Source organism: Ambystoma mexicanum, chromosome 8 (assembly GCF_040938575.1).
Source record: "Ambystoma mexicanum isolate Mex_15411 chromosome 8, UKY_AmexF1_1, whole genome shotgun sequence".
Classification (NCBI taxonomy): Eukaryota; Metazoa; Chordata; class Amphibia; order Caudata; family Ambystomatidae; genus Ambystoma; species Ambystoma mexicanum.
The window spans coordinates 296,619,833-296,641,959 of record NC_090929.1 but is presented as its reverse complement, the minus strand read 5'-3'; the positions used below and the strand labels follow the sequence as shown (position 1 = coordinate 296,641,959).

At 46.8% G+C, this 22,127-nt stretch overlaps 1 protein-coding gene across 5 annotated transcripts in view; it reads left to right on the top strand.

Moving 5' to 3' along the window:
* CACNA1B (calcium voltage-gated channel subunit alpha1 B) overlaps positions 1 to 22,127 on the top strand; it is a 2,298,664-nt gene that overhangs the window by 1,807,493 nt on the left and 469,044 nt on the right. For all 5 annotated transcript variants that reach the window (XM_069609698.1, XM_069609696.1, XM_069609700.1 and 2 more), the window contains 2 exons: positions 511 to 602; positions 1,351 to 1,501. In XM_069609698.1, coding sequence (XP_069465799.1) covers positions 511 to 602; positions 1,351 to 1,501 — 243 coding nt within the window. The remainder of the gene's footprint in view (positions 1 to 510; positions 603 to 1,350; positions 1,502 to 22,127) is intronic.

The window sequence follows — 22,127 nt, the reverse complement described above, 5'->3', positions numbered from 1 at the left end:
AACCTTCACATAAAGCCAAGAAGCCGACAACGAGAAATCCCACCTTAGCATAGGGCAAGTTAGGCCTTTAACCATCCAGACATTTGAGTTAATACACCATTTTATTTTGAACTTTGAATTTGTTGTCTGTGTCTTGCTTCATGATGCCTTCACACACTGCAGAGCTAGTGCTGAGGGTGCCTTAGACAGTCATAGCAAATTTACACATGTTCACTATCATTTTGGCATAGAGCATTTATGCAAGAGTGGGGGTCTGATTAACAGACCTCCCTTTCAGAAACAAAATTACATGAATCATGTTATATAATTAAAATTAAAAAGGGAGGGCTTTTACACCCTTGCAGATGGCAATTCATCACACGCTTTGACTTGGGATACCTGGGATCCATGTGAATGGTTGCAGGGATGCCTTCACCACAAGTCATCCAATTTCTGATGTATCTTGTCAGCTTATGCATTGCTGGGCCGTTAGTCATAGTTGATAGGATCCCACTTTTGTTTTCTTTGCAGGTATTTGGAAACATTGCACTAGACGATGACACGTCAATCAACAGGCACAATAACTTCCGGACCTTTCTGCAAGCCCTGATGCTGCTTTTCAGGTAATAGAAATTCTAAAGGCTAAACTGTCACCTCTCCCTGACAACTTTTCAAAGGCCTTAGATGCAGATAGATACATGGGATGGAAGTATTCGAGGCATATTTTCCATGCACGTTGTTTGATTGTGCACAATTTTAATTGGTGGAAATTGTGTTGGTTGCTTAGACATTTTATTTAATCTATCAGAAAAAATATAGAAACCAATAATTTTGAAAGAATATATGCATCTTTTATGAATGTTCCCATAATAATAAATCGAGTAAGAAGAATTTACCAACCTGTGCAAAGCTGTTTTAAGATTGTGCCAACACAAGATGTAACAAAATTGGTGTTCAAGATCTTTTTCACGTGTTTTTACCATACAACCACTAACATTTCACAATGGCCAACTCAGCGAGAGTATTTTCTTGAATTTTAATACAATGCTCTTTGGTAGAATTCTGTGTTCTGTCTGTCCTACGTCATGCTGCACAGTGTGACAAGAGAATTGATACTTCCACCGTGAAAGATGTTAATTCGTTTGTTGCAGGAAGGGGGTATGTGAGATAAATAGTTTTACCGTTCCAAGACAAGATCACTATTTGCCTTTCATCAGCACTTTGCCTCTCCTCCACCTAAAGCATACGATCGGAAGCTCTGAATTCAGATTGGCTGGCAGTCGCGCTTTGATGAAGTGTTTTAAAGCTGTTGCGCCAGCAGGCTTTCTAGGTGCAGATGTGACATCAGCTCTCATTGTCTCTTCTCTGCAGGAGTGCCACCGGGGAGGGTTGGCATGAGATCATGCTAGCCTGTCTTAGCAAGCGGCCTTGCGATCCTCGGGCGAGCCTTGCTAAAAATGACTGTGGAAATGACTTTGCTTATTTTTACTTTGTATCCTTCATCTTCTTGTGCTCCTTCCTGGTAAGTCTGTAAAAAACATATTTTGGTATTGTTATTTTTGCATAATGCTATGTTATGTATTATCAATCAGTTATCAGCTTTTTTTTGGTAATAATTCCATAAAATAAGCACATAAAAGAGACACATGTATAACATACAGTCCACAGAAATCCAAGAAATCCATTCATAAGAGTAAACAAAAACAGTTTTTATACCAAAAGCAATCTGTTTAGCATGTAATCATTCCACATTATAATTTGTTCCTAATTCAATGTATTGCAGCATTATCTAAAAAAAACCTTTTGCCAATTCATCCAATTCCATGGTCACAGTACTTTTGAATGCAAAAAATAGTAGGCGCCACAGTTAATTATTCCCATGGTCATTTTTATTTAATGTTATTTTATAAGGCACAATCTGTGATCAGATCCCTCCTTAGCGCCACAAGTACAAAGGGAGTGAACAAACTGATCCCTGGAACATTCAGATCAGGTAAGTGCGAGGGAGGAGTGGGGGATATGGGCCGGCATTAGAGATAATAACATTACAATCAAGTGCAGTAGTTTAAAGGTTTCACCAAGAAGGCCCCAAACCCAATGCAGAAAACAGCTAATGCAAGAGAACGCATTACTCCGGGACACAGTGCCTGAGCCATTTCTGACTGGGAGCCCCAGGGGACACAGGCCAGGGTCTATGCGTCAAAGTGGTAGGTAAGAAGCTAATTTCCAAGCCTAGATCCGCAGCACCCAGTGTCCTGCTATTGTTCTTTCTCCTCCTTGGCCACCAATCAATCAGAGATTTGCAGGAGGCAGATCTTAAAAGCCTGTTCGTACAACTCCTTGGACAATTTCTTCTTAAGGTACGCAGGGCCTTAGCCCTGAATAGGCCCTATGAATAAAGCCATGAATGGATTTGCATCGGTGGGTGTGATGGCGTCTCTGGACTGGACTTCAGTCCGAAGATAAACCTGGCCACCTTGTTTGGCAGGATCTGCAACTGGTGGAGGAGAGTCTTATGGAGGCTGGCCCCCTTGTGAGTGGAATTCAGAAAAGGGAAGATTTGTTTGAGCAAGTAAAGCTGGAAATGACTTGATATGTTCAAAGAACTGTGAGCGAGGGAAAGAGCTATCGAAAATGACTTCCAAGTTATTAGCCTTAGGGGTCGTGGAAGGAAGGGCAGCAAATGGGGCCAGCTGGAATGCATGCAGAGTGAGATAGCTGAGCCCCTTTATACTTCTACCTCCTGTCTCCTTTCCTCCATACTTATGGGAGTTCCCATGGAGTGGGACAGGACCAGAGCCATATCAAGGCCAAGTGCTTACCTTTTAAGAATTTAGAGAGCACGTCAGCGGACCACATAGTGAGGCCATGCCCAGAACCGTACCTCTCACGCTTCCGCCCCTCAGTTCCTTTCTCCGTTTGAACTTGATGTACCTTGACCGCCACGTTCTACAGAGTAATAGCACATGGTTACTTTAGGTTTACAATGGGATTAGGTTCCAGGAGCAACAAAGTATGATCTAGATTGCTATTTTGCACAAATTGCTGTACTTTGCACTTTCTAAAAATCTTTGCACTTGGATGGATGTTGGCTGTGTGATGATGTGGTATGAGTGGGATGTTGCTGTTGATAAATTGTGGTGATTACATAATTTTAGCACATTGAGCATATTTATTGGCTTAATTCTTTGGCAAGGTTACACTCAGCACTTTGTATATGTCTGGTATATGTATTTGTGAATTTATGATCATTTAATTTGTATGCCAATAAAATGTACTTCATTTTTTTACTGCGCAGTATTGGTATTTTGAAAAAACAATAATTAATGATTTCATGGGATCCTTTTGATGTGTGCTCTGTTTGATTCCCAAAGTTTTAAATAATAAAGCTGGGATGACCTCAGGTATGTAATTGTGTTAATTCAAAAATCGATCAGATTATAATCTCAAGGTAAAAACAGAATTGGTAGCAATAACCTTAAAACAACCTTATTGCTCATTTTAGCGTAATAGAATTTATATTTGCTCAATTTATATAAGACTTTCAATCACTAGTTCTAAAATTCTCTCCATGGCTAACCAACCACGCGCTGTGTGTATATTTAGCAATTGCACAGACCAATGCTACACGTTCTGTTCCTTTACTTAAAGGAAATGCATCTCTGGTACAGCACTTACTGCGCTGGAGAAAGAACGGCTTTAAGTACATTTTCCTCAGCCTATCTATCCTATGAAGGACAGATTGAGTTATAGATTCCTTAACGTTTTGACAATAAGGGCACAAGTCAGACTTAGATGCATTCCTGGAGTTAATGCAGCTCGCCAAAAAGGGGGCCCAATCTAAATTTAATTAACAAAAAGCGTGCAAAAGATGGGCTAGCATAATCAAGGTAGGATTTGGAGAAAAAAGTACGTTTCTTTTCCCAGTAGCAGGTAAGTCGAACATAATTAATGATCTAATTTAAAATACGCTCTTCCTCTTTCTGCAGAAACTCATTTCAACTAATTCTTAGAATTGTTGATGGAGCACGGATTAAATTGCAGCTCTGCATGACTGATAAAAGAGGCAAACAACAAGGGATAGATACTCCACCATCTTTGGCAAGGAGGTCTTGTAGAAGAGTTCTATATTTCCAGAGAGATGAGATGTCCCAAAAGCATATTGTGATGAATTGAGGATATTCGTCCCTTCCCCCTAGAACACGCACCATATCAGCATATATGGGACTGCCTACTATGAAGAACAATCTGAACTCCATACGAATGGCTGCAGGTAATGCTGAAGCGAACCAGTCATCATTAGGAAAAGAAGATGTCTCTTTAAGAGGAGATGTGTATTTAACTGTGACAAGTGGATTACGAAGGAAGAGAGTGTATGGTGCGTAGGGAAAGCCCCCTGACGTAAGCGCACCTTGGAGCGGTAGAACCCAAGCAAGCCGCAGAGTCTGTGACTTTCCGAAAGGTGAAGAACGCTATCTTGAGACGTCAGAGGGTCGGCAAGTCCAACAAAAGGGAAGCCATTGGCAGAAAGCGAAGAGGAATCCCGTGCAAGGTGGTGGCGTGCCCACGACTATATTGTGGTGGGTGAGACACCCACAAACGACGCAGAGACCATCGTAACCGTTAGCAGCTCCCTACCACCAGTGTCTGTAGATGGCGGCAGCCTGCAGGGGAACCGAGAGCGAAATGCTGGCAAAACCAAAGCCCGAGAGGCCAGACCACCCAGTCGATTACCTGTGTGAGTGCCAAGCCCTGCAGGGTTCCCCTAAATACACAAAGGTACCGGGGAGAACCGGAGAGAGCATGAGGCCGCCCGGGCAACAGTACATGAGTGGAGAATCTCCTTTCAGTCATAAGGACGATATACAAACAATAAACCAGCCTACAAATGCCCTGGAAAGAAGGGGAAATGCCCCTTGAATACAGGGGTGGAAGAGTGCAGAGAACACGGCACGAAAACCAGCCTAACTGGTGTTGTGAAATAAGTGTTGTGAGATAAGACTGTCACGTGAACAGTATAAGAGAAGTAATAATCCAATACAGAGAATCCTAGAGAGAGGGTGATTAAAATTGGATAAAGTCATATGAAACTAGGAGAGGTTGAATTTAAAGACTATAGGAGATGTATGGCCAAAGAGTGTGTCTCAAGGAAAGCTGTCATAAGCTTATCATTAAATAGGGTACAAGACCAAGGAATGTTTTAGAAGAGCTACAAGATCTCATAAAGGAGATATCAAGAGAATATCCAGTAAGATTGTCTTAAGAAACACATGTTTGAAAAAGAGACATTTCTATAAAGAGAATACGAAGAGACAATGGGAGAAGAGAGAATTTCTTTTGGACTACTTTGAGTTGTTCATGTTAGTGGTAGGCTCAGGTATCCATGAACCTGCTTCCCAAGTAGTCATACATCATTCTATTCGCACATCTTTGATTGACAGGAAATGCTTATGCTTTTTTTTTTCAGGAGCGGAAAATGTTTAAATAGCACCAGTAAGACTCTTCAGAAATAAAGCTGCTGTTTGTTCTTTTTTTTTTGTTTATTTGTACTCAATGCAGGTGATTCCTGCTTTGATTGCATGGGAAGCCAAAAAATGCAAAGGGCGCAAAAAACGATATCGGGAGGCAGGAAATGGTGAAGGTGGGAAGGGGGAAACAGGGCCACAAATGTAGTGGGAGAGCCCCTTATGTGACAGACAATGTTTGTCTTACCACAGGAATCTTACTGGATTAATGAGGACATGTTTTAAGATGTGCTGAGAAAAAATGTGTCACAGGAACTGTTTGAGTATGGGGGGGGCGCTGTTGTGCTTGACTAAGATGGCCGATTTCTAGAGGAGCTCCGCAGCCCGGCATAACAGTGCAGCACATACCCTGATCTTTAGGGTGCGTTTCGTAGAGCAGATGCAACCATAAGATAGAGGAGTGCGGACACAGCAAGACCGCCAGGACCGACCATTCTTGCCTCCCTCATCACATTGCAATAGCCCTCAACTCTTTGGGCCATAAGTGCGGAGGAACAAGCCGGGTGCTCCGCCCACCCTTCACGCCTGCTGCCGCAGAGCTGATACCTGGAACGATCTGACCTGCCTTCCTACTGCGGCGAGCAGGGATGTGACTCGGCGCAGCTGGTTGGATCCCTGCAACGCTGCACCCCGCCTTGCCAAACTCCCTGTAACATGCAGTGCTGCTGCCTAAACCTGCTGCTGGACTCCCTGTAAAATGCAGTGCTGCAGCCTATACCTGCTGCTTGACTGCGTGACATACGCGGCACCGCTGCTTGGCCCCGCTGCTGGAGGCCCTGAAATGCACAGCATTGCTGCTGGGACACGCGACTGCAGGACCCATCATTGCAGACCACGTCGGCCCATCCTGAAGATTGCGGTGAGTGGGGCCCTGCACTGGGGAGGTGTATGCCGGACCTTCCTCGCACGTGGTGGCGGAGGCTGGGGTGAGGAAGGCCGTATTCCATGGGCAACAGTGACCGGAGCTTGGAGTCCCCCAGTCAACTCCCTCTGCCCTGCTCCCGGGCACCCCCGCTACCACTTGAGACCGACTCCTGGTAGCCAACGCCAGTGAAAAGCGTCGGGCCCCCACAACTGTCTGCTGCATGCAGTGACCTGGGCCCTACGTTCCTACTGCAGTAACACTGAGGCAACCTAGGCAGAGCGGGTGATTGCAGCACCGGCATCCTCTCTGGTGAACGCCTTCTGAGGCATTTGTATTTGTATTTCTTGCTGCGTGTGTTCCTCGCCTGTTGCGGCCCGTGTGCCCTGTTTCCCGCTCCCCTTCCGCTTTCTCTCTCTCTCTTTCCCCTCCTTCCCGCCCGTCTCCCATCACGCCCACCCACCCCTGATTGGCTTCCCTTATCGTGAGTTGGTTCTGTGATTGTACTACACCGCTGGTCACCACGCTCGCCATTTCCACCTAGGCAGAGTGGGTGATTGCAACGCCGGCATCCTCTCTGGTGAACGGCTTCTGAGGCATTTGTATTTGTATTTCTTGCTGTGTGTTTTCCTCGCCTGTTGCGGCCCGTGTGCCCTGTTCCGCGCTCCACTTCCGCTTTCTCTCTCTCTCTTTCTCCTCCTTCCCACCCGCCTCCCATCACGAAACCCCCCCACCCCCCGATTGGCTTTTCCTTCCTTATCCCTGTCCTCTCCAGGGCAGCCCCTGCCTGGCAGCCCCACTGCTAAGGGCGGCTTCCCTTTAGGCGGCTCCAGGTTGTGTCTGCAGGTGTCCGCAGGGGACTCCAGTTGCCAGTCACCAACCCTCTGACTTCCTTTCTTACCTCCGTCCGCCTACTTATGGTTTTCTCCCCCCATGTTGTTTAATTTGCACTGTATCAATACTTAAAAATTGCATTGTGAAACCTAGGCCTTTCTCCCTCTTCAGGATTCTCAAACTTAGGTGGGTTTTCCCCCTGTCTTAAACGTGCATTTGGATAGTTCCTTAATCCTGAGTGTTGTCGTCTTGTCCTATTGCTCAACCGTCTTGGCTCTCGCTATCTTGTCTGCCTGCTCCCTTGTCCGGTGTCCTTCCCTAGTGTTCCCCTCTCCCTTCAACCCTCTCCTCTCCCCTCCTACTCTATGGTGCTCTCTGTCTCTCCTATCTTTTCTAACTGCTTCTCTATTGACTATCCTGCTCGCCTTACGAAATCTGGTAGGAAGGAGTTTAAAAAGGATATCCTGGTCTCCAACCCAGGCCTCCCTATCGCTGACACCTATACCAGTGCCTCCTCCAAGGAAACTCTCACCGACATCCTCTTTGTCGTACCCTCGCCAGACATATGGTTGCTGTGCTCTCTCCTTTCTCTTCTTCTCCCATCAATGGTGGCACCCGGTGGGATGCCCTCCTGGCCTCCTTCCATTCCTCTAAGGTCATCATTAATAGTTATTCTAATGGGACCGTCCTGGTCCAAGGCCCTCAGGCCAACCTTCACCTCGTTGATAGACGCTTCCCGCGCCTCATCAATTTCCTTTCTTCTCCTGCTGTCCCCTCTCCCCCCTCCATAGCCTGCTCGCCTCCCCCCGCTGCCTCCTCCTCGGCTATCTTGCCCTCTCATTCCCTCTCTGCCCCCTTTGGGCACCTCCCACACCTCCGCAGGGCGTACCTCTGATCTGTACCCCTCCCCGGAAGTCCTTCAAGGATGGCAACCTTCTCCACATTGCCACTCTTAACTCTCGCTCAGTTGTCAAACACTCCTCTGACATCTGCCGCCTTCTGGAAGAACTTGACCTCGATGTCCTCGGTCTCACCGAGACATGGTTCATGGCAAGCTCTGTCACAAGCTTTGACACGCTCCTCCCTGACGGCTACAAGATCCTCTCTGTGCCCAGGTCCAACCGCTCCGGAGGGGATGTAGCCCTGATCTTCCCTGAGTGGATTCCTGTCTCTGTCATCCCTAGGCAGACCTACTCCTCTTTTGAATGCCTCGTCTGCAGGCTCTCTCTCTCCCCTAGCCATTCCCTTACTGTAGCTACTATCAAACACCTGGTCAGATTTCCTCCTTCCTCTCTGAGTGGGCGGACCTCTCCTCCTCACTCCTGGCCTCGACCACTCAACTCCTCCTTCTTGGAGACTTCAACATCCACCTGGATGCCTCCTGTCCTCCCTCTGGACTTTTTCGCAACCTCTGCGACTCTCCCTCACTCACCATTCTCCCCTCTGGCCTGACTCACTCACCAGGGCACACTCTGGATGTTCTGATCTCCTCAGACCTTCCCCTTTCTGTATCCCCTTTCTGTACTTCATCACTCCTCTCTCTCCTGGAATGATCACTTTCTCCTTTCTTCCCACCTCACCCGCTCTACCCAACAGGCCAAGCCACCTCCATCAATGCCACCCACCTTCTCGGTCATCCGACCCATGAAGCGTGTATCAGTTGAGGCTTTCGCCGCCACTTTCTCACCCCTCCTCCCCCTTTGGCTGATTCTCACCCTGACACAGTCCTCTCCACGCTCCACTCTGCTATATCTGATACTCTTGATATCCTTGCCCCTGTCATGAGGATCCGCCTGAAGCCCAAAGCCTAGTGCAACTCCTGGTACGACTCGGACCTTGTCACCCTTAAACGCAAGTCCAGGGTGGCTGAGAGGAAATGGCGTGCTTCTTGTACATCCTCCGACAAACTGGCCTGCCGCCTGCTCCAAAGGCAATACCGGCTCTATGTCCTCACCAAGAAGAGAGCTTATATACAAGCCCGCGCCTCGGCTGCATCTAATAACTCGGCTGAACTCTTTAGGAACTGGCCAATCCTGCTGCAGTCTCTACCTCTCCTGTCCCTTCCCAGGCCCTCTGCACGGCACTGGCTTTTTACTTCATCTCTAAAACCCAGGACATCCTGTCCTCACTCTCCTCCTCTCCCCTCTCTCCCTATACTCCCTGCTCTTCCTCTGGCCCTTCTGCAGTCACCCCTCCTCCCTCCTTCTCTGTCTTTCCCCTGTTCACTGCAGACAAGGTTTCTAGAAAAGTCTGATCTATGAAAGTCTCGTCAAAACAGGTTCACCCCCGTTCCCCCAAAACCATCAAGGACCACATTGACACCCTGGTTCCTGCTCTGACTGACCTCTGCAACCACTCCTTCACCACTGGAGTCTTCCCATCCCCCCGGAGCACTCCCTTATGCACCCTCTTCTTAAGAAACCCTCGGCCGATCCCTCCTGCCCGGCCAACTATCGCCCAATCTCCATCACGCCCTTCCTGGGCAAGCTCCTGGAGAAACTGCCCATCTCCCAGCTTAATCTCCACACTGAATCTGTTGGTTGTCTTCATGACCATCAGTCTGGCTTCTGAGCTGCCAGAAGCACGGAAACTGCTCTCCTAAACATCCGTGAAGCCCTGCTCTCCAACCTTGACTCTAACACCCCCTGTGTCCTCATCTTGCTTGATCTCTCTGTCAACCATGCCATCCTGCTAAAGTGTCTCCGTGATAACCTAGGTATCACCGGTCAGGCCTTGGCGTGGCTGACTTCCTTCCTCTCTGACCGACCCTCCCAGGTCCAACTTGGGTCCTTCCTCTCTGCTATCTTTTTCTTTACCTGTGATGTGCCCCAGGGGTCTAACCTCTCTCTCTTCCTGGCTGATCAACCCATACCTGGCACTCCTTCCCAACCGCATTGCCACTCTCTGCCCCAACCTTTTGTGCTATGCGGATGACACTCAGCTCATTTTCAGGCTACCTTCAGCCACCTCTTCCGCCTCCCTCATCTCTGACTGCCTGTCTGCTATCAAGGAGTGGTGTGCTGCCAATAACCTCTGCCTTAATGCCAGTAAAACTGAGATTCTCCTCATCGGCACACCCACTCCCTCCTTTCCTGAGGCTTTCTGGCCGGCCTCTCTTGGCTTCCTGCTCCCACTTGCAAGGCTAAAAACCTGGGGGTCATCTTCGACTCCACACTCTCTTTCTCCCCTCACATATCTGACATCTCTAAGAAGTCACACTACCAGCTGCACCTCAGGGATGTCATTTCACCAAAATGCCAGGGGTAGAGGAAGTGACATCACATGACCTTTGACCTCTGATGACATCACAGGAAGTGGTGTCATTTGACCACCCACCTCGAAGTCACATCATGAGAAGCGATGGAACACAACCTTTCACCCCTTGACAAAAACAGGAAGGGATATCACATAGTGTTCCTAAGTACACTACAAGAAATATGGTTGCGATATCACTATAGTGTGATATACATTTCATACAAGAATGGATCACTATATGTATCGTTAATATCAGTGTGTATAGGACCATATTACCAAATTACTTTGAATACAAGCAGACGTCCAAGGCAAAATAATAATGATATGTTATTATATAGCACTTACGCTTAAGCGTTTAAACATACGTCACCCAACCTGTGTTGGTACTCATTTATCGACCTAAGAAGGGTGAAAGGCTGAGTTGAGGTGTTTAAGAACAGGCTAAATCAGTGACTCACCCCCTGAAGTGTACCTGGAAATAAACCTTTATGAGTCTGGCAATTATTGGATAGAATTCCAAAAAGACAAATTATGTGTTATTCCTATTCTTTCTTATTTAGCGTCACTGCTCAAAGTGATACACTTGTGGTACCTCGTTTTGTATTGAGAGGCCTGAACAAGAAAGTCAGGCACTCCAAAAATAAAGAACCACATGATACTTGGCACAGCCAAGGAGTTTATATTTAAAAACAAAAAAAAAAGTTAAACAAAAAAAAAGTTTACAAAAAATATTTTTTTTCTAGGGGTAGCAAGGGAGACCACAGGGGTAGCAGGGGAGACCTCAGGGGTTGCAACTGTGACCCCTGGCGACCCCCAAATGACGTCCCTGCTGCACCTCCTCAGAGGTATTCTTCCTTTCCTCTCCTTCACCCAGAAGTTCACCGTCTCCAGAGCTCTGGTTCTCTCTAGGCTGGGGTAGTGCAAAAGCCTCTTTCTAAATCTGTCAGCTTCTACTCTACACCCTCTGCAACTCATCCAGAACAGGACTGCGAGACTTGTCCTTAGCCTCAAGCCCAGGGATCGTATCTCTCCAGGACTGAAATCTCTGTACTGGCTCCCTGTGGCTCTAAGGATTAAGTTCAAAACCCTCTGCATCGTCCACAAGTCCTTCTGGGGCCTGGGGCCTCAATACCTTCAACTCTCTCTTCCTAAATATCTTCCCTCTCAAGCTCTTCCCTCATCCGCCTCCAACTCCCTCAGGGTCAGTCGCTTCTCCAAGCAACGAGTTGGTGGTAGATCTCTTTCTTCGGCTGGGGCCTCCCTCTGGAACAGCCTCCCCGCCCCCCTGAAACTTGAGGAGAACCATCTTTGGTTCTGGAAGCACCTAAAAACCTTCCTCTTTGCTTCTGTTTTCTGCCCCCTCTCCCGTGCTGAAGTCCTAGCTGACAATGAGACTGCACGGGTTACCTGGCCACCAATCTGAACTCGGGCCCTAGCCCTGCCAGTTGCATGCTTGTGCTGCCTCCCTGGCAAGCCCTGCAACTGGGGACTGTTTTCTGTATCCCTACAGTCCCAAACCAGCAGTTATGTCTGCACTCACCCTGCACTTGCCACCAGCCGGCCGTTCTTTATTTATTTTATGTGGTTATTATTATCCCATGTACTACACTTTGCCCTCCCCTGCCCCCCGCACTTTTCTTTTTGCCCCTTTCCTTGCACTTGCGCGATCTGAATGACACCTGGCCTAGTAGGATCGTTGTCTGTCTTCCCTCTGTTCCCCCTCCCTTTCCTCGTCGCGCCTTGAAACACTTGTGTATAGGCGCGTTATAAATGTCATATCATATCATATCAATAACGCCCATTACTGCCCTGTCCTTGTTGAAACAAGTGGGCTAGCATACCCAACGCCGAGCCTGTTGGCCGCGCAGACCTCATAAAGCGCAGTTGTACCATACTAAGACGCCAAATAAATAACACCAGCTCTGCACATCGCTTGCCCCATACTGCAGCTGCTACAGTGTGCCGGTGACTCTGCCAAGCCAGGAACTGTTACATAACTGCTACCTCGCTGTTTCAGCAGCGGGCCACGTACTAAACAAAGAACCCCTGGAACAGCACACCTTCAGGTGACGCTAACCTGGCGGTAACATTACCCTTCCCCACTACAGGCACCGCACAATTTACTTAACAAGTCAAAGCCGAGGTCATTACACAACCCAGGAGATATCAGCTTCGACACCGCGGCTCCCCTACTACAAGTGCCCCCAGTAATACTACCATTAGCGATATCCCTGCTGCAAACGCAGAATGACCAAGGGGGCCGGAAAGAAACAGAGCTCAATAAACATGTTTGCTAAACACGTACCCAAAACCAGGGAGGGAGCAGTGGACACCAGTGGAGCTTCAGCTGGAGGGGCTGAGCAACACAAACCCAGTGAGCTACACTACATGATGGAATACATGCGAGAAGGGTTCACTGCCATACACACAAAACTAGATGACATGAGCGGCACTATCAGCTCAATAAAATCTCGCTTGGACAAAACAGATACTCGCATCACAGAGGTAGAAACCAGAGTGGGCACTAACGAAGATAAAATCATCACTCTGAGAGCAGATGTCGCCTCACTCACGAAACAAGTGCTAACCATTGGAAAAAAGAACGACATCCTCAAATCTAGATCGCCACGCAATAACCGGCAGATAATAGGGGTAACAAAAGACAACATAGCAGGGTCCATGGAAGAATTTATGGAAAACACCCTATTATCATTACTCGACACCCCCAAGTTGTCTCTGCATTTTGCGATAGAACTAGCCCATCGATGCTGGCCCCTAAACCCAAACCTGGAGCCCCTTCCTAGCCGATAATTTCACGCATATTAAACTACAGTGACAGAGATGCGCTACTGTGTGCTGCAAGAGCCAAGGGCGAACTACTACTGGGCTCCAACAGGATTCATCTATACTCAGACTTCTCAACATTGGTACAGTAGAAGAGCAAATCCTTCATGGCCACTAAAAAAAGACTCTGTGATCACAGCGTGAAATATGCCATGCTCTACCCCGCTAAACTGAATAGAACACTGCAACAAGGGGTACTTCTTCACCATGCCTGAGAAAGCCATGAGATTTATAGACAAACACTCCCTGGATGACTTCATCAGTGGCACTTCATCTCCCCTGAGCCCTATTGTTACAGATCCTAAATTAGACACTGATGGATAGGCCAGCCGTCGGTTTGGCGGCGCCTGCCTACTCTGCGGTGGCTGACACTGTTCACCAGTTGGTACCATACACTTGGAAAATAAGCACCCGTAACCAGTGTTGTAAAAAGTTAAGTTAGCTGCGTCAATCCCGTGCTGTAGTCGGCCAACGGCACCCATTCAAAGTTGCAAATATTGTTGGGCTGTTCGGGATGGGCAGTTCATTCTTTTGATTGGTAGAGGGGTGGGGTCGGGAAGTAATGGGTCAGTTATGGAAAATGTGGTTGACATGTTTTTTGCTGATAGCAAGCGATGTCTCTGGGCAGCGACACTGCTGGTAATCCCAATATACAATGTAATGGAATCTAGAAACTATAACACAAATCGATCTAATGGGAACTGAACCAATACATGTTATGAGCGGGAATGTGAGGGATTGGGGAATCCGACGAAAAGGCACCGGCTACAACTAACTATACACAGCACGACCCAAAACGCATATCCTGTTCTTGCGGGAAACCCATGCATTGGCCATGGGAAGTGAGAGATTTGCAAAAAACTGGGGCCTGCAGCGCTATTACACTACTTACTCGACCCAATGCCGATGCGTTATGACCCTTATCCACAAATCCATACACTACACACACATAAAGACCCACTGAGACGCTATCTGCTACTGTGTGGTGTACTCCTGGGTCAAGAAATAATTCTGCTAAATGTATACGGACACTATATCGACGATGCTGAATTTTACATAGAAATAATGGACCTCATGGCGCTCTACCCTTTAGTACCTGTCCTATGGGGGGGGAGACTTCAACACCATAATTGACTTAGACCTCGACAGGTCAGGATCCAAAACCTGGCAACTAACCAAAGCTGCACTGGCGATACGTATAGGCCTCAGTGAAATTGGGATGGTGGACGCCCGGCGGCTACTTAACCCCAGTACACGCCAAACTATCATCACCCTTCTATCCACCAACACCAAGCCTTTATCGCTAATTCTAATACTAGGTGACTTTAATCTTGGATTTAACGACCCCAATGATCAACCCGCCCTGGCCCTTGCTAATTCCTTGACTGAACTAGGCCTTACACAAAGATTTTTTATCCCTACACATGAAAAAGGTAGAACCCTAGACTGGGTAGCTGACCTCAATTGGCCGATCACCATAACCTCTATTGAACCTTACCCCTGACCATTCCTTACTCACCTTTACTATCCAAGACTGCGCACTCCTTAATAAACAAAACCTGATCGCTCTGCCTATTCCGACCAGAAACAAAAGGAACATCACTGTGGACAAACTCAAGCCCTTCCTCCAACCTTTTCTTACTCCCCTACCTTCCTTCTCCGATCCAGCAGACTTAGTGGAACTTTACAACAATACCATCACCCAAGCCCTTGACAAAGTTGAACCTCTAAAATTACGTAAAGGCAAACCAAAAGCATATTTGAACACCTGGTTTACACCCAAACTTAAAGTCTTACGTAATGAACAAAGAAAAGGGGAAACTACCTGGAGAAACAACCCCGCCTTAGCCAACAAAGACAACTTACTCAAACATTTAGCTAACTACAAAACAGAAATTCTCCTGGCTAAACACGACACTTACAACAATAGGACTGATAAAGCCAGTTGGTGTACTAGAGAACTCTTTGTCATATTAAGAGAATTAGAATCTCCTACCCTGCCAACAGATAACTATATTATGGACAAAACATGGTGCACCAAGATCCAAAATATACTAGCGATCAAGATCGCTCTGCTCCAAAACAAAATAGATACTAAAAAATGTAACCTTCCCACTTAAGCAAACAGCCTGAATTTGTGTCCTAACCCTCAGATACCTCTTCAGCAATTTAAATTTACCCAAGTGACCACCCTAGAAGTGGAAAATATCATATCTTCACTCAAACCCTCCAATTGTCAAGGAGACTCTTGTCCAGCTTCGATAATTAAAGAGGTGGCCAGGGAACTAGCCCCCTTTATCTCCACGCTAATCAACTCATCCTTCCGCACATGTACTGTCCCCACCAACCTGAAGAACTCATGGGTACTCCCTCTTCTAAAGAAACCCTCTCTGGACCCTAGCATCCCCACAGATTAAAGACTGATCCCAACACTCCCCTTCCTTTTAAAGATCATCTATGGGGCAGCCTACATCCAGATGCAATCGTATCTTGAGATCAACAAACTACTAGGACTCCGACAATCTGGCATCAGACCCCAACATGGCACAGAAACAGCTATGATTAACCTGAAGATCCAGATTGATGACTTAAAAGATAAAGGGAAATCTGCCCTCCTGCTCTTGTTGGATCGGTCAGTCACTTTTGATCAGGTTGATCGCAGGTTGCTTTGTAAACATCTATCTACAGCGGCCCATTTCTCAGCAGAAGCAATGGCATGGATCCAATCTTTCTTGAACAACGGATCTATGAGAGTCTTCTCGTCAGCGGCAGCAGTTGATCCTATCCCCATAACCTGCAGAGTCCCACAAGTGTTGCCCACGATGTATAATGTATTTACCAAACCATTGTTTGATGACCTAGACTATCTGGGTGTCACCTACACGAAGTATGCAGATGACACCAGATCCACATACCTCTGACTGGCGATTACGACAAGGACCTGGCCCTGGTTAACAAAATCTCCCTCATCATTCAGGCTTGGATGGCCACACACGGTCTGTGTCTGAATGACGAGAAGACCAAGCTGTTTATCCTAGCTACTCCATCCAATTGAGAAGAAATTGAGCAACCAATACCGCTCTTTCAACATAGACAGCAATGACATCAAGGTGGCCAAAGAAGTAAAAATCTTGGGTTTCTACTTAGACTCCTCCTTGAGCCTGCACAAGCAAGTTAGTGCTACGGCCTCAGCCACAGGCTACACCTGTAAGCAGATCCATGCCTGTAAACCATTTCTCTGCACAGAAAGCGGGCACTGGCTAGATCGCTAATACTCTCTAAAATGGACTATTGCAACGCGCTGTACCTAGGTGCTAGCAAACACATAGTCAATAAACTCCAGATTCTGCAGAACAATGCACTCAGAACAGCCCTAGGCAGCACCAGAAGACAACATATCTCCTTGTTCAGACGGGACAATAATTGGCTACCTATCCAGGACAGAATACACCTCAAAACGGTCTCCTTGACCTACAAGTGTCTCAATAACTCAGCCCCTCAATACCTGATGGAAAAATGTATCAAAAACAACTCCACACGTCCTACAAGGACATCTAACTCCGACTGCCTCAGTGTCCCCAGGTTCAGAATGAAAAAAGCAGGCGGCAGCAGCTTTCCTGTCATGGCTGCCCAATTTTGGAACGCCCTACCCAATACCTTAAGAGCAGAGCAATCTTTCTACAATTTCAGGAAAAATACCAAACTTTGGCTCATCACCAAAGACCTCCCACCCTGTTAGATGTCCCCTACTAGGACCTGCAAACTGTACCAGTGCCAACTCATGACCTCTTTAAATAACCTTCTATGTATATTATATGTCTCTCTTCTCTCCTGAAACTCTCTGTACATGTTATTATGTAACATAAGACTGTAATTTTGATTTATTGTAACTAAGACACTGAATATTCCTGTAAAGCGCCCAGATGCCTGCGGGTTTGGTGCGCTCTATAAATAAATAAACAAACAAGCAAACAATACACATACTACTCTACAGTACATGATTCCCATTCCCGGGTTGACATGTGGTGGATATCCGACACACCTGTGAGTTATCTTAATGACACTGATATACTGCCTTCTCAGACCACTGCCCGATCACACTGACACTATCCATTGGCGAAACACCAGAAACAAGAAGGCAGTGGAGATTCAAGCCACAATCATTATTGGATCCAGTGTTTGCCACCAAAATAAGAAAGTGTATCAATGAATACTTGAGACTAACGCTGGCACCGTTGATAGAAATGCAACCCTTTGGGAAGCCTTTAAAGTGTATATACATGGCATCGCCCTAGCAACGGAAACAGGGATACTCAAAACAATAAGAGGAGACATACACACTAACAAAACCAAGCTATGCCATCGAGAACAGACGCATGCAACCACACCCGAAAAAGCCATTCTGGGAGAAATAAAGGTCGAACTTGAGAAGTTCTGGGCACACGCAGATCGAGAACTGAAATTCCTAGATAACCCAGGCCTAGCGAGCAAATATGGCGAGGGAAAGCGCCCCGGCAGGTTACTAGCTAGGGTGGTGAAACAGGCAAAAGATAAACACCATATCCCATTAATAAAAGACATGACAGGGAAATCGGTTCACAACACGGCTGAAGTGGGTCAGGTATTTCATTCATTTTATACTACGCTATACGTTAATACAGACATAGCAACCCTTCCAGATTTAGAGAAATTCCTAAGCAATCCTCCATTATTGGTGCTATCTGACGAGGCAAAAGAAAGCTTAGACCGACCCATCACTCCTGAAGAAATATCCCGAGCTATCGAAGCCCTCCCATCCAGAAGAGCCCCTGGTCCGGTAGGCCTTACAATGGAGTTCTTTAAGTACTTTAAGACTCACCTTATCCCTAAGTTAACCACTCTTTGGGAAGAAGCCTGCACCACAGGCCCACTTCCCCCCACGCTACGAGAAGCGGTGATCACTGTCTTACTTAAACCCTGATAAGCCTCCCGGGCAATTTGCCTCCTACTGCCCCACTTTCACTCATAAATTCTGACATAAAAATATTTGCTAAGGTACTGGCACTATTATTAGCCCCCTACATGGAACATATCATTCACCCAGACCAATCTGGTTTTGTCCATGGCTGAGATATGGCGCTCTATCTGAGACACCTTTTCAATATCTTGGCGTAGGTCGACCCAAAGACACAAGCTGTAGCCGCAGCCCTAGATATAAAAAAAGCCTTTGACTCGGTATCCCGCCAATTCATATGGGCTCTACTAAGAAAATGCAACTTCGGACCTGGGTTTACATCATGGGTACAACTGCTATACGTATGACCTACTCCTAGAGTGTTTTTGAATGGGGCTTTCTCTGACCCTATTGAAATATACAGCAGAACCCGGCAGAGCTGACCGCTGTCCCCCCTCCTTTTCGCCATACTGATGGAACCTCTAGCAGGCGTATTCTGCTGCAAACATGCGCAAAAGGGGATCCAAATAACAGGCAAACTGGAAAATTGTCTCATTGTTTGCAGACGATGCATTAATACATGTGCGCGATCCAAAGAGACACCTAGTGCGATCATGCAAGATATTCTTTTCTTCGGGCCCCTATCTGGGTTACACGTCAACTGCGCCAAATCAGAACTATGTCTGCTCACTGAAGTGACCACCGCCCCACCTGACCTCATGGGCTTCAACTAGTTCCCACTAGAAATTAAGGGCCTGATTCATGGAAGTGTTTTATAATGGTGCAAACGCATAGGAAAACGTTCCATGAATCAGTCCTTTTATATCTAGGAGTTGTTGTGACGCGTGACAAACCCCCCTCTATGCCTGTAGTTACGGAGAATACCAGCTGACAGCTAAACTACGTACCTGGGCGAAACTACCACTCACAATCACAGGCCGTGTGTCACTTCTCAAAATGATCATCCTTCCCAAATTACTATACTATGTCCTAAATATTCCACTGTGGCCGGGAACAATATTCTTCGATGCACTAACAGCAGTGATTAATCACTTCATGCGGCACACTGGTGCGGTTCGGGTTAAATGGGACACCTTGATAAAACCCTATGTACAAGACAGCCTGGCTACCGCAGACTTTGAAAAATACTGGATTGCTGCGCAGGCACATTATGCTGCATACTAGTTTGGTGAAGACTCAAGACACCCTCACCTGAAAATTGAGCAAAATGCAGCCGGCGTCCACAACATCCGCTCGTTGATCTTACCACCACAGTGGTAAGACCCTGAAGTTAATGAGCCAATTTCCACAACGGCATTAGCCTGGACCAAGATATGGAGGATGGTTGATAACCCTCGTCCGTACCATAGGGACCTGCCGTTGTGGAAGCTCTTTCCGACATTTCCTAAAATAAACCGAGTAGCAGCGCAACAAAGGTCCTCAGACGGTTACACAAATATAGGTGAAATGTATAATGCAGAATCCTTGATCATGTTTCAGGAACTACCAGGCCCCTCCCACTGGAAAACGCTGCACTGGCTACAATATGCTGGACTCCGCCGAGCAATTAAAAAAGCTTGGACCGAATTTCCGGTGCAGCCAACCGACGAGCTACTGTTATGCACTATCATGAGAGGGACCTGGACACGGAGCGGGGTGGCCACACTATACAATCTGATAACGAACTCCGACAGCAGACCTTGTTGAGGCTTAGGGAGGCCTGGGCAAGAGACCTAGACACAAATATGACTGATGACATCTGGGACTCAATGTGCATGCAAACCCGTGCAGTACACCTCAAGTCCAGATTTCTACTAATACAATTAAAAATATTACACCCCGGCTAAACTGCACCTTATCTCAAGCACCCTGCTCAATACCCTAGATGTCACACCGATGGGGCGGGCTACGTTCACATGCTTTAGAGTTGCTTGAGCCGGGAAAATAGTGGAGCAGGATTTGTGACACCATGTCAGAAATGTTCAGCTGTACGATAGAATCCAATCAACTAAGCTGCTTCTTTCACTAATTCCAACATTTGCTACGCAGCTTTCATCACCTTGCGAGCCTCTGTGTATTATTAGCAATCCGATGTGTGCTGCTATTATTACTGCGTCCCACATGTCCCACAGTGGCGCAGTGGCTGCGGGCAGTAACATGGGCATCAGACATGGAAGAGCGCTGGACCTTGCTGTAGCCCACAAACTCTAAACCCATTGACATATGGCCCCCTTTCCATAACTACCTGTTGTCAACCCACATGTATGAAAGTGATAGTGAGAGCTAAGTACCTGAGTAATGACTCCACAACTCTCTATACCCTAAATGTTGTATCTTGTTGTCAGATCCACAGCCCAACACTGACTATGCTTTAACCACTGAAGAACAGAAATGTATCAATGTAGATGTACTATAACTGTCACTGTCTGGCTGCTATCTTCCAATTATGTTGAAATCTCAAGTACTCAATAAAGAAAGTAAAAAGAAAAGTGTTGAGCATGTTCCCATTACTGTGGCAATCAGCAAACAATGCTTTACAGCGGAATTGATAACCGGGATTGATAAGCACGGTAATGGCTTGGCAGGCGAAGAACGATGGTCTGGAGGGTTGCCCAGAGGAATGCCATAGGTAAGGATTAATTCCGAACCTTCCAGCCATCACCTCTTTTGGTTTGCGTAAGTCACTCCGAGTGGGACAGGTATGCCCAGACATGGGTCACGTGCCTGCTGGGCCTAGAGACCCAAGCTACTCCTCAATGATGAGGCCTCACAAGGCCCAACTATTTTTCGAGATGCTTGTGGTCTCGTGCAGAAGGGATGTGACCAAGCAGTTCGGGCTGGCCCTTTGGGGTGGGACCAAGCCTGATTTGCATATGGTCTTTCCCCTTTTGTAATGGCTAGGCTGGCAAAAACGATGGTCTGGAGGGTTGCCCAGAGCAATGCAAGAGGTTAGGATTAATTCCAAACCTTCTAGCCATCACCTCTTTTGTTTTACGTAAGTCACACCGAGTGGGAGGGGTATGCCCAGACGTGGGTCCCGTGCCTGCTAGGCCTAGAGACCCAAGCTACTCCTCACTAATCAGGCATATTAAGCCTGAAACATGTTTGGAGATGCTTGTGGTGTCGTGCGGAAGAGATGTGGCCAAGCAGTTCGGGGTGGACTCCCCCTTTTGGGGTGGGACCAAACCTGATTTGCATATGGTCTTTACCCTTTCGTAATGGCCTGGCAGGCGAAGAACAATGGTCTGGAGGATTGCCCAGAGCAATGCTAGAGCTAGGATTCATTCCAAACATTCCAGCCATCACCTCTTTTGTTTTATGGTAATAGAAGGCAACATTGATGTGATCACGTTTGTTAATTCTTATATTTCTGGGAAAACCCACAGTGGAAATAAAAAGAGGGGGTGGATGTGGGCATGGACCAAAGGTCAGTGAACTTTATTGATGCAACATGGGCAAAGGCACTGTGGCTTTACCTTGCTGGAGTTAGAAACGCGGCACTCTCACATGCTAGATATTAGGCTATATTCCCTGTGTCCTTAAACATGTAACACATGTCGGTTTTACAAATGAAGTCTGCACCAAACCGTAAGAACAACACTTCGAAGTGCGACTGCCGCAAAGCGTGATCCAAAACAACTAAGTTTTGTTCCATTGGGTAAAAAAACGCACGTTGCAGATGAAAAACTCTATAAAATCTATCAGACACAAACTGACATTACAGACTTTTTCCATGTTGGAAACATAGAAGTTGATGACAAAACAACTGTGACTTCGGTTGAAGACACAGCAGATAGACTATAACAACTCATTATTGAAATTATTTGTGGGTCTGAGGAGCGCCTACCTGGGCGCAGAAAAGGGGTGCCATGCCCAAAACTGTGAAGACGTCATT